Source organism: Silurus meridionalis, chromosome 13, assembly GCF_014805685.1.
Source record: "Silurus meridionalis isolate SWU-2019-XX chromosome 13, ASM1480568v1, whole genome shotgun sequence".
Classification (NCBI taxonomy): Eukaryota; Metazoa; Chordata; class Actinopteri; order Siluriformes; family Siluridae; genus Silurus; species Silurus meridionalis.
This window is the reverse complement of record NC_060896.1, coordinates 6,760,848-6,778,862: the sequence shown is the minus strand read 5'-3', so window position 1 is coordinate 6,778,862 and position 18,015 is coordinate 6,760,848. Positions and strand designations below refer to the sequence as shown.

Below are 18,015 nucleotides of genomic sequence, written 5' to 3'. Positions count from 1 at the left end.
ACAGGTGAGGTGCATTTTTCTGTTTCCGTTCTGAAATTTCATTGGTCTGACGTTATGTCCCTCAGTTTTTTGGCTTGAAGTTTGTGAAACCGGGAAAAACCCAGGAAAAATTCATAAATTAGTCGCTTCGTTGTTTAAGCCGCGGGGTTCAAAACGTGGGAAAAAAGTAGCGGCTTATGGTCCAAAACATTCTGTATATAATCAAGTTTGTTAGCTTGCTGTTTTACTCTTTTTCATTCTCTTTTTACAGCTGTTCTAATGAGACTTACTGCAGCTTAACTACGTTCAAATGCTTGTTTTCAATGTCTGTATATTTAATTTATGCATATATCATTTAATTATTATACAACATTTTTAAAATATATATTCTAGATGCTTATATCTTTACAACTGAACAACATATCTGTGTATTTTCTAGACAGAAAATGTCAAAACAATGTTGTATTATATTTTATAAAGCTTTTGTAAGCAAGGTTCTTAACTTGTCATGTGCAATTACCGTTTACAACACTACAAATTTTAAATGACACAAATTGCTTCACCTTGCATATTCAAATGCAGAAATAACCAAAATACAGAAATAACCAAATTGAGCATGAGTCAGTTTGTTCAAAGGAGAAAACCCGCATGAACCCCTCGACAAGCAGCAACTTCAAAATGTCAAAATTAAATTATAGTTAAACTCAGTATGTGGCTTTTACATTTTTTTTAAGTACACTTTAATACATACATACCCTGAATTAGCATTTTATATCGTTTAAATAAGCAAATCATAAAAAATATATATATTAATCAAAAAATAAATCATTAAATAAATAAAATTGCCCAATTAATCAATTAGTTAGCTGCAGCCTACATGGAACGTGAAAACCTACCAGTTTTCTCCCAGTAAGATAATATACAGCCCATTATGATAATTCTGTAAATAAAAATGTGAAAAGAAAGAAAGAAACTTTTCATAAATAGTTTTAACGTGTGAATAAATCCAGTCTCTCTGTGACAGATTTAAGTTCTACTTTCCATGATCTGTGACCAACACAGGAACATCTTGGTGGTAGGGATTTAAATATTTAACAATGTCTGGGAGATTCTGTAAAGGTATATTCTGTTCTATTTTCATTCTGATTTAGCCCATTTAACTTGATTTGCATACATGTGAAATGCAAATCCTGTCTGCAGTGTCGCATTTCTGAAGTTTTTTTATTTGTTCTTTTTTAGGTTAATTGATGGAAAATGTTTTTATACACTTTTCTGTATATCTTTGTGATGCTCAATACATTGTGCCTTTAAAATGTATGAGGAGTCGTTTTTACGACTACCTGGTGTCGTCGTCGTCCAGCACCCCCTCTAGACCCCAGGTCATCGTCACGTATTACTACTATTCCCCTGCTGTAATCGTTTACAGTAACCTGTAAGTGGTGTTTTTATAACTCCAGTAATGGTGCAGTAATCACACATCCTGCAGTATGACAGTTTCGTTGTGTTGAAATTAATCAGCTGTATCTTTTATGATTATTTTTTTTATGCTTATTATTGTAGCATTCATAATAAAGTAAAAAAATATATTTCATAGTAAATAACTCCATCCAGTTCCATTTTATTCATTTTTTTTTTCATTTATTTAGAAATGTTTTCCATTTCTTACTCAATTATCTGATTTTTTTTCAATGAATCTATCATTAAGGACATGTGCTCAGGGCTTTAGGGTAAGCCCCGACAGCCGCTCTGAAATACTGAACCTATAATGACTGAAACGATGTGGCTCACGGTTAATGTCATTCTAAATCACTGTGCAGGTTATGGCCTTGAACTCATCTGAAATGTGAAGATGTGTGTAAAATGTGTTTAGTCATGCTGATAACCTCGTCTCCGGAGGACCCTGTACCCTGCCTCCCGCAAGAAAGATTTATGAGTGAGTGTAGCAGACACTGCTCGAGCTGATGCAGTTTACATTGGGACTGGGACGGTCTGATAATTGGAATTGGTGGTGTTTTGAATAGTTTGGGATTTTTGGGTTAAATGATGTGAGAAACATCGTTCTGGAAAAGGATTACAGAAAATACCACCAAAATATCATTAGCATCATTTCTGTCCAAGTGTACTGCTGTTGATTAATTTATTAAAAGGCTGTGTTAGATTTCAGCTTTCAAATGGGCAGAGGAAATTCATATCTCCAAAATTTATTGAGGATACATGCTGACCAAATGTACAAGGTGTGGTTAATCACATACACTACGTGCGCCACAGATCCCGTGGCTTTACATGATGAAATCACAGGCGTGGTAACGCACGTGGGCAGAAAAGCACCAGTTGCACAGTTACCGATGTACACAGGACGATGTATTTTGGAACACTCACTTATGAAGTTCGGTGATCCCTGTGACTGTGCGTGCAGCCTTGTGCTGCCATCTGTTGGTGTTGCACAAAACTAGTCTCCAAACATTTTTATACCACCTCGTATACAGGTAGACCCCAACTTACGACGTAGATACAGTGCCCTCCACAATTATTGGCACCCCTGTTTAAGATGTGGTCGTGGACTTCTAAAAATTCTCCTTTTTTTTAAAACAACATAGAACCCAAATGCAAAAAAAAAGACAAAAATCCAACCTACCAAAAAAAATCATACATTTAGAAAAACAAAAAACTTGAAATCATGTGTCCCACAATTATTGGCACCCCTAACAATTCCTCTGAAAAATTTAATTGTTTTTTTTTTTTTATATATTTTTCTGTAGTTGCTAAGGTTGATCAGGGTATCTAGGGACTTTTAATTAGTAATTCATGATTTCCTGTTTCCCTGGGGTATAAATATGACGTGACACAGAGGCCTAATTCTCTTACCCATTTGTCAACATGGCAAAGACAAGAGAACACACCATTCAAGTAAGGCAGATGTGTGTCGACCTTTATAAGTCAGGCAATGGCTACAAGAAAATAGCCACTCGCCTTAACTTGCCGGTATCTACAGTCAGAGGAATCATTAAGAAGTTTAAAACAACTGGAACAGTGACAAACAAGGCTGGAAGAGGTCCCAAGTTTATCTTGCCACAACGCACAGTGAGGAGGATGGTAAGAGAAGTAAAAAAATTTCCCAAGCTCACCGTCACAGAATTGCATCAAAGAGTGGCATCTTGGGGTCACAGAGTCTCCAAAACAACCATCAGACGCTCTCTACATGCCAACAAGCTGTTTGGGAGGCATGCAAGGAAAAAGCCTTTTCTCACTAACACTCACAAACGTAAACGTCTGGAGTTTGCTAAGCGGTACTGGGACTTCAACTGGGATCGTGTGCTTTGGTCAGATGAGACTAAGATTGAGCTTTTTGGCAACAAACACTCTAAGTGGGTCTGGCGTAAAACAAAAGATGAGTATGCCGAAAAGCACCTCATGCCCACCGTGAAGTATGGTGGAGGATCTGTGATGCTGTGGGCCTGTTTCTCTTCCAAAGGCCCTGGGAACCTTGTTAGGGTGCATGGCATTATGAGCGCTTTGAAGTACCAGGATATTTCAAATAAAAACCTGATGGCCTCTGCCAGAAAGCTGAAGATGGGTCGTCATTGGGTCTTTCAGCAGGATAATGATCCAAAACATGTGGCAAAATCTACACAAAAGTGGTTCAGCAGTCACAAACTCAAGGTCCTCCCATGGCCATCTCAGTCCCCAGACCTCAACCCAATCGAAAACCTGTGGGGCAAGCTAAAGAGAAGAGTGCATAAGAGAGGACCCAGGACACTGGATGATCTAGAAAGATTGTGCAAAGAAGAATGGTCAAAATCCTCTCTCTGTGTTCTCCAATCTTGTGAAATGTTATAGGAGGAGATTAAGTGCTGTCTTGTTGGCAAAAGGAGGTTGTACAAAGTATTAACATCAGGGGTGCCAATAATTGTGGCACACATGATTTCAAGTTGTTTTTTTTTTCTAAATGTGTGATTTTTTTACCACCAAAGTAATGTACTTAAAAGGTTGGATTTTTCTCTTTTTTTGCATTTGGGTTCTATGTTGTTTTAAAAAAAAGGAGAATTTTTAGAAGTCCACGACCACATCTTAAACAGGGGTGCCAATAATTGTGGAGGGCACTGTAGGTACCAAAGAACCAGTCCTAAGTCCATCATGTCGTAAGTCAAGAAGAGTTACTACTCTATGATGTGTTCTGACGCAGACATAAAGAGGCACTGTAAACACATTTAAAAAGATTTGTACATAGTACAAATAACATAAATAAAATATTATATTTATTTTCAATTTACGTTATATAGCCAGCTATAGCGCTCTGACCTCCACCTTAATGAACACCTTTGGGAAGAATTGGAATGCTGACTGCACCCCAGGCCTCCACACCTTACCTACACCAGTACCTGACTTTATTAATGCCTTTGTGGCTGAATGAGCAAAAATATAAATCGAGGTCTGACTGTATAGACAAACATTGATCCTAGACAGCAGACCATAAGATTTGTATGTGATTTTTAAACATCCCATTCCACATTTAGTCTCCATTTGCTGTTATATTTAACCTCCACTCTTCTGGGAAGATGTGCCACTAGATTTCTTACATGTGCTTATGGAGATTTGTGCTCATTCAGCCAAAAAGGCATTAATAAAGTCAGGTACTGGTGTAGGTGAGGTGTGGAGGCCTGAGGTGCAGTCAGCATTTCAATTTTTCCCAAAAGTGTTCATTAAGGTTGAGGTCAGAGCTCTATAGCTGGCTGATAAAGATCTTTCACGATAACCCATGTAAAGTATGGAGCTGGCTTTGTGCACAGGGGCATTGTCCTGCTGGAACAGGTTTGCGTCTCCTAGTTCAAGTGCAGGAAAATTTTAATGCAGTAAAATCCAAAGACATCCAACAGTCGTGTACCTCCAACTTTTTGGTAACAGTTTGTGAAAGAACCCAATATGGCTGGAAAAGTCCAGTGTCTAAATACAGTACTTCTTTCCATATAGTGTGTATACTGTATACAGATGGTCCCCGAGTGACGATGGTTCGATTAACAAGTTTTCAATCTTATGACGATAGCGATACGACAAAATTGTAGAAATATGTACAATTTTGCACAACAGGCACAGGCAGCAGCGTACGATGTACGATACGTGTGATGTGCAGCTGGGATGAGCGTATCTCTCGCTCACGGTTTACGGAGTGAAGTTTCTCAGTGTGTATTTTCTTCTGTTTCAAATGGTTTTAAACAGCAATTTTAGTGATAAAAGCATGTCTTCCGAACGCCCAGATATGTCTCCTGCTTGTAGTGAAAAAAAAAGAGGAAAGCTATCTGTTTAGAGCAGGAAAAAAACCTGATAAATCAGCATGAAGCAGGAAAGACTGTCACAGTCGTAGCACCATCTTCGTCTTCACGATATTTTTGACTTACGATGGAGTCGTCGTAACGTATCTCCATCGTAAGTAGAGGACCACCTGTAGATATCTGTTTTAGTTTAGGAACTCTGGATACCACTTACCCATGAATTTAGTTTAAATTGCTAGGTCTGCTAAGTTTATTAGATTTTCATGGCCGTAGGAGTATTTGGCTTCCTCAATTAATTAAATCTGATTCTGATCTTGGGGAGCTTGTCTAAAATTAGCTAAATGGCTAAGTGAGACTGGTTTAATGTTCCCAGTACTGTGACGCTAGTGATTTTAATACCAATATGAACACTGATATATCTATAAAATTGTAGCATCAATGTACAGTAGCTGCTGTAAGCACCATTTATAACTACTGCATCGTTTTATTTTTTAAAACAAAAACTGCTTGTGCATTGCCATATTGCATTCCAACATATTGGCTTAGTAATGTAGCATAGTTTACCCAACACTGCTAGTTCTAGTCTGTTCCATTTGCCTGACTGTCACTTAGCCTTTCACTAGGTTTTTTTAGCATTGGTTTGCCGGTTTGCTGTTAACTAAATTCGCTTTTACTGCATGCCGTATTAGAAGAGGAATAAACCCCTGCTCAACCACAGCATTAATATCAAACCCATTCACTTTCCATAGAGAATAATCATCCATTCTGCAGATGGCTAACAATCCACTCGGAGTATGTACAGTAATACTTTTTTAAAGACAAACTGAACATTAGTGAGTGGTGCAGTGATTTGATGAGCATGGAAATAAAAGTTTCTAAATAATAAAAAGTAATAAATAAAAGTGATTGAGCTGCTTTTCCCTGTTAATATTCCTGCTGAGTGTGGCAGACCAAACTAACACAGAAATATCTTATAAAACGCTGATCCCAGGAAGAAGCTTTGGTGTAGTACCAAACAGACGTATACAGATGTAAACAGTGCTCTCATCACACTTCATTCCCTACTGATCCCTGCATTATCACATCTTATTCAGCACATTAGCAGAGTCTGTGCGAGCTAAAGGAGCTGTGTGTGTGTGTGTGTGTGTGTGTGTGTGTGTGTGTCTGTGTTTCTGTGTGCCATCCAACATTTTAAAGACATGTGCTATGGGAAAAGCTGTTGTTATTTGTGTAATGTAATTATATAATACACAGATAGAAATTCTGTCCCACTTCACATCTTTGTCTTGTTGTCTTGTTCATGCAAAGAGAGAGAGAGAGAGAGAGAGAGAGAGAGAGAGAGAGAGAGAGAGAGATGTCTCTCTGGTAAAGTAACAGGAGTTCAAAGCTGCATTTGATGTATTTCCTTTAAGACATATAGAGATTCTGTAATGAATTTGAGTACTCTCTTTCTGTCTTTCCTTGTGTCACTGTTGTACACACACTCACTTTTATCTCAATCTCAATCGCTCTCTGCGGCTTGTTGGATTTTCTTTTGATCAGTACAGCTTTCTGCTGGAGTATGCCTGTATGTGTTTAATAAGCACTGGTGCAGACTGGACTAATTCATTATTGATGAACAGGAAAAGGGAAGCTCATAGCAGGTCACACACACACTTCATTTCGATATAGAAACCGCATGGAAGCTGCAGTGTGTGAGTATGGAAGTGATTTTGAAGAGTTTGATGAGAAGTTGTTTTCTGCTGAGAGTAAGGGCTTTATTGTATAGGGAAGTCAGGTCCGGTGTGGAGTGGATAGAAACGGAGATGTAGAGAAAGTTATAGAAACATGTGAGCACTTGTACAGTCCAAATTGAAAGAACTCTGCCTCTCCCTTTGATAAAATAGTTTTTCTTTCTTTCTTTCTTTCTTTCTTTCTTTCTTTCTTTCTTTCTTTCTTTCTTTCTTTCTTTCTTTCTTTCTTTCTTATTATTTATTACCTCAAATACATGTATATTAACATAATGATGGTTTCATTTATAAATTCTAAATTTATTTAATAAAATCTGTGGTTATTGTATAAAAGAAATATACACCGATCAGGCATTACTTTATGACCACCTGCCTAATATTGTGTTGGTCCTTTTTTGCTGCCAAAACAGTTCTAAAGAAACATTCATTAGCCTGATCAATTCGGTTTCTAAACAATTAGCAGCTGTCAAATTAAACTATAACACAACATTTCCGCAATCAAGATTTTGAAACACTTCCGTTGCGATCGAGAGATCACTGGATATCACAATGATGAGGTCGCAACCAACCTCATCAATAATACCAAGGACCCACTATAATCTCTGACTAACAGTAATGTACAGTAATGTAAACCCCACACTGTTCATTTCATATGTGTTAGGGTGTTTTCACACCTAGTTCGTTTGAGCCCTCCAAACGCTCTCGGAGCGGTTCAGTGTGTATATGTGAACAAACCAAGTGATCTCAGACCCCTTAAAAGGACCCAGAAGCGAACCGTACTCAGACCACCTCCGGAGGTGGTCTGAGTACGGTTCGTTTGTGGGTCCGTTTGTGGTTCGATTTGTTTGTGACATGTGAAAGCAATGTGGTCCCGGTCCGCTTTGCATTTCGTTTCGCCAAATGTCCCTGGAGGCTTGCCATACCTGCAGCCGTGTTCCGTCACTGCTGAAACACAAAACTTTTTGACATGGCAGGTCGCGGAGTCGTGTGGTCTTATGAAGAGAGCTGTGCACTTATTGATATTTGGAAAGAGGATGGCATTAAATGCCAACTATTCACAATACATAAAAACATAAAAGTATTTCTTCTGTTTTCTAAAAAACTGAAGGAAAGGGGCTACAGCAGAACAGCACTACAATGTCGCGCAAAAGTAAAAAAACTACGACAGAAGTACACAGAAATTTCACAGAATTCTGTGTTCTGAGTTCTTATGAGGTTGAGTTGTGAACACGAAAGGGTCTGAGATCACTTCAATACTAAAGAGGACCAAAAAGAGAACTGGGTTCTCTTTTATGTCTTTTATATTGTGAACACGAAAGGGACTGAGGTCACATTTGCTTAGATCACTTTCTGGTTCACTTTAAGTGAACTGGGTTTGGTTCTTTTAAAACAAACTATATGTGAAAACACCCTTACATTAACACAGTCAAGAAGGACCACAATATTGCAACCCTGCACCTTGGACTTATCTGGGAAACTCACATTATTATTTGCACTCTCATTGTACATATCCTGCAATGATTTGGACATGTGCAGAGGAGGGACATGGGGTATATCAGTAGAAGAATGATGAGGATGGAGCCATCAGGAAGGAGGAAAAGAGGAAGACCAAGAAGGAGGTTTATGGATGTGGTGAGGGAAGACATGCAGGTAGTTGGCATAAAAGAGGAAGATGTAGAGGACAGGGGGTATGAAGACGGATGATCCGCTGTGGCAAGAAGAAGAAGAAGAAGATTGTACATAACCTGCACAAGCTGTATAGTTAATGTCTTTATCTTTATTTATTATTTGATGAAATGTTTTTAAGGGTTTCATATTTTTATAGCACCAGCACACCATGACAAATTCCTTGAACTTACAACCCATTATACTTGGCAATAAAGATGACTCTGATTCTAATACTGATATGCAGAAGTACACCAGCCATTAAAGTTCAGGAAAGCCAGTAATGCCACATAAGCAAGTTAAATACACTGTGCAATTGAACAGCTAAATTGCGAGTTATACAGCACCCTCCACCACCACCATCATGAAAACTGTAACACAGAGAATGTCTTGTAGAGAAACATGCTGCAGTACATTTCAAAACCCTCTTGGTCTCCTCTTGCATTCTCTGATGTACAGCTGATTGCGTCTCTCACAGGAAAGACAGCAAAGAACTCCTGCAGTGATGCACAAGAAGTGAATACTGACACAGTGATCCTGTGTTTTGTGTGGCAGTGTTAGAGTTTGCATGTTGAACATATGACAGATCATTGAAATGTGGAGCTTTTCATCTTTGCAAGAGTCTGAGAAATAATTTGAATGCACGTCTATTTAATTCATCAAAAGTGCAACAAATACAGCAGAGAGGCATACACAAGACATCTCAGTGCAGCACTTATACAAACGCCTCTGAGAGTAAATGATGGAATTGAAGCTGAAGCAGTTTAGTCAGTGTGTGTGCTTAGTGCATTTCAGTGGGTGGGTCCTTTTTTCAGTCACGCATCAATTTCTCAATCTATCTTTGTTAGGGCTGAATGTGTTCAGACCTTCACTAGAAATACACTGTACAAAAGTACAGGACTGCAGTGCAGGGACTGTTTCAATATTCAGAGATTTAAACAAATGCAACTAAACACTGAGACGACCCTGTTTATTTGGTAACTGTCTACTCTTTATTTTTACTACATGAACAGGGTAAATTCACATTTATTTTATTTGGGTGTTTTATACTTAGTAGCAGTAAAGCAGAAATATAAACTATAAAGGTAATTAAAGTATACATGGCAGGTGTAATTGCCTTGTCAAGTGTGCTCGAACCAATTATTAACTTAACCAGCATCAGCAGAAATCATCTGAAGTGATTGTGCTCTGGGCCCTTTTATATTTGTAAACTAAACTCAAACGTTGAATTGCTTAATGCGTGTAAGTGGCTGATGTAGAAATATAGCTACATAAATATAGCTTTTATTTAACATTAAACTCATACACTGTGTCTATTTCCACTTTATACTGTTTATTTATATATCCATGTTTCTTATGTTGCATTTATAATGTAAATCATTCTGAATTGCCCTCTGTCTGTCTGTCTGTCTGTCTATTTACTATTACTATTACTATCTATCTATCTATCTATCTATCTATCTATCTATCTATCTATCTATCTATCTATCTATCTATCTATCTATCTATCTATCTATCTAACTGTCCATCTGTTCATCCATCTGTTCATCCATCTGTCTATTTACTTTTCCTCTATCTATCTATCTATCTATCTATCTATCTATCTATCTATCTATCTGTCTGTCTGTCTGTCTGTCTGTCTGTCTGTCTGTCTGTCTGTCTGTCTGTCACCTATCCATCCATCTATCCATCTATCCATCTATCTATCTATCTATCTATCTATCATCTATCTATCTATCTATCTATCTATCTATCTATCTATCTATCATCTTTTAAATTCCAGTGTCTCTTTTTCAGTAGCAAAATGGTTAATTTTTGCGAAAGCAGCGATACAGGAAATGGCGATTAGTGATGAGAGAAAAATGTAGTATAGGATTGAATGGAAATCAAATGTTTACTGTTAGAAACAAATAATTCAGGCAGCTGCTAAAACATCATTCAGAGGGAATAATTTTGGAGCAGGGCATTTGGCACTGTTGCACTTAGTCACCAAAGATTTTGACAGGTCTGAATTAGGAGTGAGATTTTCTGTGCTGATGTGTCTCCCCTTATGATATGTGCTGTGTTGTGGATGATGCTTTCCAGGAATTTCTAAACGAACACGGCCAGGGTGAGAGAAATATCCTTGGATTTGTTTCAAGAGCCAGTGATGAGGGATAATAGCCATATTTTAGTGCTTTTGAGCTTTATATTGTCTCATCAGTCTGTGATTAGTTTCTAAAGGATGGCTTATCTGTACTATTTAGTTAGTGTACAGGGCACGGCCATCTGGAAAATGAAGCCATTTTTGCCCACTGAATTTTTCCACTTTGTTACTTTTAGCATTTTATTCAGCATAGTGTTGATAAATGTTGTTTAATTTGGGTCCTAAACATGGGAGAAGAAAACACAGTTGCAGAGTAAATAGTTTGCTTCAGCAGTGTAAATTACTGTGGTTGTAATATCAATCCTACTTGTGAAATAACCAATTCAGAAATATTATTTCTGAATTATTTTTTTTTTAGGTTATTGACATTTCTTGACATTTTCAAGTGAAATTACAATCAATTCAAACATGTTTAATGAGCTCTCATGCCATATGTCATGAACGAAAAATGTCAGTAAATCTATTAAGTCAAAATAAAAATGTGTGTCATGAACATGCAGTGAAGTAGAGAATCCCTCAGGGGGTAAATGCAGTTCAGTTAATATGTAAATGAAGGATTTAATTGTTACAGATTTGTAATTGTATTTGTGCGCATAAAATTTAAAATAAAGCGATGCTTATGAAGTCAAGGTGAAGAATGTAGTGCACTTTTTACAGTATGTGCATCTGCATCATTTAGATTTTAGAAATAAATAAATCACAGCCATTTTATTCATACTTCCTATTTCAGTAGAGCCTTTTATGTTGTGTAGTTACGTTTCTGACATATTATCACGTCTCTAAAATGTCTACAAATCACCTAAGAACGTTGATTTTTTTTTTTGTATCAAGAAATAAGGGTAATAAACTGTACCTTTCCCATCACTGAAGGTGACCCCCTCAAGTGCACACCTGTAGTACATTTAGTTGTTAGCTTTTACCTGAAAGCTGCAATGAAACTGCTTTTATTTGAGAAAGCTTGCCAGAAACCTTTAGCCTACTTTAATATTTAGCTTTAAAGAACAGCGAGTGGAAGCTCATAGTAAAGGTTGCCAGGTTTCAACAGAATTCCCATCTCTAATTCCATTTCAATGTTGTTTAAGCATGGGAAAAAACACTTTTTTCACTTTTTAAAGGAAACAATGATCATAGTGGAGTTTACATAAACTTTCTATAATGTTTTTTTTTTATTATTTTTTTTTAAATAGTGTGAAACTATCACAAATGATTTTTATAATTATTTAATGCGTTAATTTTGACTTCAATCAGCACTGAAGTGTCCTACATTTACAGTATAATAAACTGTATAGTAAATTGTGATGTGATGCGATTTGATTGTTCTGGTATGTGCATAAACTAAGTCTGAAATAAATCAGGTAAAATATTCTTAAGTGACTTACTGTAAGCCAATTTTTCCGATTTCAGGAAGACATCACTGGTTTACAACATAGCTCGCTAACTCAGTCACATTAGATAGATTTCCATAAATGTTTTGCACTTTGGTTAAGTTGTTTACAATCTGTCTTGCAAATTGCTTTTTATTGTAAGAATTTGTGAATTAATTAAAAAGCTTATTTTCTCTAAGGGCATAGAGGTAACAAAATAACAAAACAAATAGCCTACAAGTATAGACCATGACCAATTTGTTTATTTCAAATCATGTACATTGTATTGAATTGTATTAAAATTGTATATGCTTATTTGCTAAATGGAGAGCATTACAATAGAACTAAGAAGCTATGCATTATAATATATTGTTTCTTTCTTGTTTTCTCATGATCACAACTTAATTTTGCCATAATAGCATGTTCTTGTGGCAGCACCTAAGTAATTTGTGGCTGCCAAAAATGATGTTATGTTATGGTCATTATCCATGATGCTGCCTCAAGAACATGCTGAATACAAAGAAAAATTAAGTACCGATCACATGGAATGTTATAGATGCAGCATCCTGGATAATAACAATAAGCATTTGTGGCATCGTCATGATGAGAAAAAACTTTTGTTATGTTGAGAACACGAGAAAACAAGAACGAAAAAATATTATAATGCGTGGCCCTTTAGAACTTGCGTAAGAGCCCCCATTGTCAGGGTACATTTGATTATCTTTTCTAGAAAACAAAGGAAAATCTTACATTTGGCTGTTTTTGCAATCAAATGATAAACTTGCTTGACAAAGGAATCGATAATTGCTTTGTTTCTTGAAACAGTGATTTTGCAACATTCCATGTTTCCCGTTACTGTGTGAATATATGGAAAATACACACTTCTATTCCCAAATGTGAATTGATTTGTATATCTTTTTTGTGTTCCTGTAGAAATGCATGAAGTTTAACGTGGAGTCACCCATCTGGCTGTCTAAACAGCGCATTCTCTGCTCCTTGAACCAGAGCCTGAAAGACGTGCTGAACTACGGCCTATTTCAGCCCGCGTACAACGGCAAAGCGGGCAAGTTCCTGGATGAACAGCGCACTCTGAAAGATTATCCGCTTCCCACTGTCACTCCCATACCATACCTTGAGGTAAGAGAACAAAAAAAAAAAACTATCTTTACTTAACACTTCATTTCTATCACTTGTTGCCATTTCTCAAACACACCTGTATCTGTGTGTGAAGGAGGGTTAAAGCCCTGGCTCCTCACACCCCTCATATCTCCTCAGAACCCTAGAGCAAAGGGAAAACACACACACACACACACACACACACACACACACACACACACACACACACACACACACACACACATGGAAGGAATTGAGTGATGCTATAAAACATTTCTTTTGTGGCTGTGTGTGACAGCAAGACGGAAAACACTCACCGGAGCCAAAATCTGTGTAGTGCTCTAGTGCACAAGCTCTATTAATTTGTAATGGCATCTCCTTTCTCCATTGCCCTCACTCTGCTAAAGCATTTGGGGAATACTATTATCATTTCACCTGATTTATGACTTTAATTAAGAAGGAGAGAGGGAGAGAGAGGGAGAGAAAGAGAGGGAGGGAGGGAGCGAGAAAGGGAGGAAGAAATCTATGAGACTGCCAGGGCTGCAGCGTTCTGCTCCTTTCATGTGAACGCAAAACTAAATAGAAGCTAATTTCTTTTAGTGCAGTGCAGCTCTTTATAATTGCCAAATTTATTCATACATAAATTCAGCATTCAAACACATTAAAATGAACTCGCTGACTGACCAAACACGATCAAAATGGCACGTGCTTGGTCACGACCGTGTCCGAAAGGTGTGCGGTTCGGGTGAGGATACTTCACCATCAGAGACCATATGAAAGAAGTGACACATCTCATCGAATAATAAGCTGGCACCCTGGTTATTGCTCCATCACGCCATACAGCCAGATTTACTGACACACCAGTAGGTCTATAGATCCAGCACACGAGGAGATGACAGATTACGCCCCACTACAGGGTCAGATTTAGGTGTCTGAGTGAAGGCATAGATTTGAAGATAGATAGATGGTTAGATAAACTGGATGGGAAGCTGCAGCTCTCTAGGAGGGAAAGAAGAGTTGTTGGGATAGACAAATAAATTGACTAAGAGCTTTCATAGACGTTTTCCACCATCAGGGGGGCCAGCTCCTAATCTTAAACGCTTAGCAAATCTGTTATTGAACGACTGAATCCCTGTAAAGATTTAGAATCCAGTAAGCACTGGAAGAGCATTAGAATTAACTGTCATTACTGTAAATCGGCGTAAATGATTGTTTAAGATGAAGAATGATGGGGTGATTATATCACTGTGTGTTCTGGGAGGAAAAATAAAATAAATAAAAAAACAGAAAGACTCACCTTCCATGTTAAATACAAAACCGACATATGTTAGAGTTACCCCATGACCCTGAATAATAAAGGCTTTGCCTTTGATTACCATGTCAGTCTGTGATGTTAGGCTGGGATGATGACAGTGACTTACAGGAAGTCCTAAATCATTTACATTCAGCTGCTTCTGGCTCTCAAAGCCACAGGGAGGTCAAATCAATGATTGCTTTCTAATTTGATTAATGCCTTGGGTTTTTGTGAGCACATCATATGCATGTACAATGTCTGAATAATATATGAATAATATATGAATCTTGAGGAAAACTTGATTGAGTACAACCATTAAGCAAAATTTAACTATTAATTATAAAACCTACCAGAAGGTACATTTTATAATAATACTGTTATAATACTTCAATCTGCTACAAACCCAGTTTTTCAATCTGGAGGTCTTGAAGAGATTTCTACATACCATTTTCCTAATTATTTAACATAATACACATATTTGGGACATATTTGATATATCTGACATTTCTTTTAGCATAATAGCATCAAAATAACTGAAAGGATACAGATAAACCTCTACACTGGTTGTTAAAATAATTTTTTAAGTGCATTAGTGTTCAGATGTTTCGATCCATGTTTACACTTTTAGCAACTAATAGATTGTTTATAGCTATTGAATGATGATTGGTGTACTGCATATACTAATTAACTATGGTGATTGATATGCCTTCATTAAGTTATCAATAATTTTAAGAAACTAATGGCTTACAGCTATTAGTAATGTTTTAATTACTGTTTTTCTCCATTTAATCTCTTTTGCCTCGCCTTCAAACTCTGTGCACTATACACTGGATGTAGCAAAGAAAACTCCATTGTGACCAGTACTCTCTGTGCACGTCATTATCCAGGAGGGTTAAGCACACTTTCCGGCTGTGTTCCTCCTTGCCTCCGCTATATTTCGGGGCTTGTGTTTCAGCTTGTGTGTGGCTTGCTTGGGAGAGTGGAGCGATTCTTGAGGGAGCTGACTGCACTCATATATCACTGGGTTCTCTCCGCTCCCGCTGGGATTTCTTTGAGGAGGGTGCCCTAACTCCTCGCGGTTCTGGTCTGCTCTTGCTGAGGCAGAGCATCGTGCCAGCTCATGGGTTTCGCAGAAAGACCTTGCAGAGGCTTTAGAGAGGTTTGTCCCTATCTCTGACCTCACCTGCTCGATCCAGGGCTCGCTCGCAGGCTTCAAAAGCACGCATTTCGACGGATTCTTTCCCCTGTGTGGAGCGCATGCAGCTCCGTCTCTCTTCCTTCAAGGATGGAGGGTGGGGTCGTGCTCTGCGATAAGTCGAAGAGCTTATAGGGGTTGTACCATGTGCCGTTGCCAAGCTCGATATAACATGGCCGGTTTATAAGCAGAAAGTGCCTTCAGCCAGTAAATTAGATGAGCACTTTCTAAGACCCGTGTCGCAACCACTGAGGTGTCCAGGTCATGGGCTAAGCCTTTTTCAGCCCGCCCTTCACCCCCGACTCGACTGTGTATTCTCACGTCATGGGGCAGAAAGAAGCAGCAGATGCCCTATTCAGGCAGGGGTTGAGAACCAGGGCATGGCGGCTCCCCGACGCGGTGGAGCAGATTTGAAAGAGATTCGGAAAAGCCCAGGTGCATCTGTTTGCGCCTCAAGAGAGGTTGCACTGTCCCCCCCCAGTTCTCCCTTACTCATCCAGACACCATGGCTCAGGCATGGCCGGGCTGCATCTGTACGCCTTTCCGGAGTTCTGGAAAGGGTTTGCCAGAACAGATTCCGCCTTCTCGTGGTAGCTCCAAGGTTGGCGAGCAAACTATGGTTCTGGGACCTGGTAGCTCTTCTCGAGCACCCTCCATGGGAGATTCCTCTGAGAAGGGATCTCCTTTCCCAGCTCGGGGGCACTATATTTCACCCCCGCCCGGAGTTGTGAAGGCTGTAGCTGTGGCTCACGCACAGCTCTGGGGTTCTGGCCTCTCCACCAAGGTGGTAGAGACCATTCTCCACTACAGAGCTCCCTCCACAAGGAGGTCATACGTTGCCAGATGGCGTCAGTTCTGCTCGTGGTGTAAGCACCTCCAGCTGGATCCAGTCTACTGCCGGTTGGCTCAGTGCTGCAGTTCCTTCAAGGACAATTCGCCAAGGGGTTGGCTCCATTTACCCTGAAAGTCTATGCGTCTGCAATTTCGGCGTATCACGGCGTATCACAATTTTTGACTGATTACACACATTATTTCAGAGCGTTAACACTGGATCGTGTTCCCTAAGCGTTTTGACGCAGCGTCTCATTCCCTCAGGGAACTAGGGTTACATACGTAACCTAGAGACATTCTCTTTTCTACAGTGCAAAAAGTTTTAAGGGTTCAATATAATAACTCATTTGGAGGTGTGGGATTAAAGACAGTTCTGCACACACACTGAAACTTAATGCAAAGGGCTGTTTCTCACACTTATTTTGCCCCAGCACACTTATTTAGTACACTCCATTGTGTAAAATAAAAAACATTCTTTCTATCTGCCTACATGAAGTAGATGCCGACTGGTGCTGGTGTTGGATCTATGATGATCGCAAATGTTGTGCTATTTTATGAGTTGCAATGACTTTGCTAAAAGACTAGAAAGAACATTACTCATAATCTTACATTCCAGTGCTCATGTTAGTTCTCACTCTACAGTGTTCTGTGTTGTTTAAAGAATTATGATCACATTCTTGATGTCACCCAAATTAGGATGGGTTCCCCTTTTGAGTTTGGTTCCTCTCAAGGTTTCTTCCTCATAATATATTTTTCCTTGTCGCCATGGCTGCTCATAAAGGATTAATGCACACCATTCACCTTAACTCTTAAAATTATGTAAAGCTGCTTTAAAACAATGTCTTGACTTGACTTGACTTTTTATCATGAATAGTAAAGGAATTAGTTGACAGATCTTTAATGATCATGAGTATTTAAATATTCTCACAAATAAATCACTTATTCTACAAATGAATTTGCTGGTTAATAAAGATATCATTTATAATATATGTGAAAAAATGGCATTAAGCTCGAGTTTCACATGACACAAGGATAAGAGGGTGCGAGTGCAAACTGTGACTGAAACTGTAGTTTCTTTTAGAAGTTGAAAGGTTTTGGGTTCTACTGCATTCTGGTTGAGAATTGGTCGAATCGAACAACTAGATTGTCCAGCGAAGTGTACTTCAGATATTAATGTGCCTTCATATAAAGTAACATGATAACATCAGTATTTAAAATAAACTTTTTTACTGGCCTGCCAGTGTGGCTACTAAATTGCCGGCATTTCAGATTAACAAATCGGACATTCCCAGCTTGCTATTGACATTAAAACTTCTGATTCTTGTTTTGTTGCTTAGTCACCCCAGGCAAGTACCGCCATTATGTTTTTTAGTCTTTTGAGTTTCTATTGCTTCAATGTAAATGAACCAGCTCATCGTTATTTGTTGC

The 18,015-nt window shown here is 38.4% G+C and overlaps 1 protein-coding gene across 5 annotated transcripts in view; it reads left to right on the top strand.

The window, feature by feature from the left end:
- Positions 1 to 18,015, top strand: part of shank3a (SH3 and multiple ankyrin repeat domains 3a) — a 288,699-nt gene that overhangs the window by 104,972 nt on the left and 165,712 nt on the right. For all 5 annotated transcript variants that reach the window (XM_046863928.1, XM_046863925.1, XM_046863926.1 and 2 more), the window contains one exon: positions 13,085 to 13,288. In XM_046863928.1, the coding sequence (XP_046719884.1) occupies positions 13,085 to 13,288 (204 nt within the window). The remainder of the gene's footprint in view (positions 1 to 13,084; positions 13,289 to 18,015) is intronic.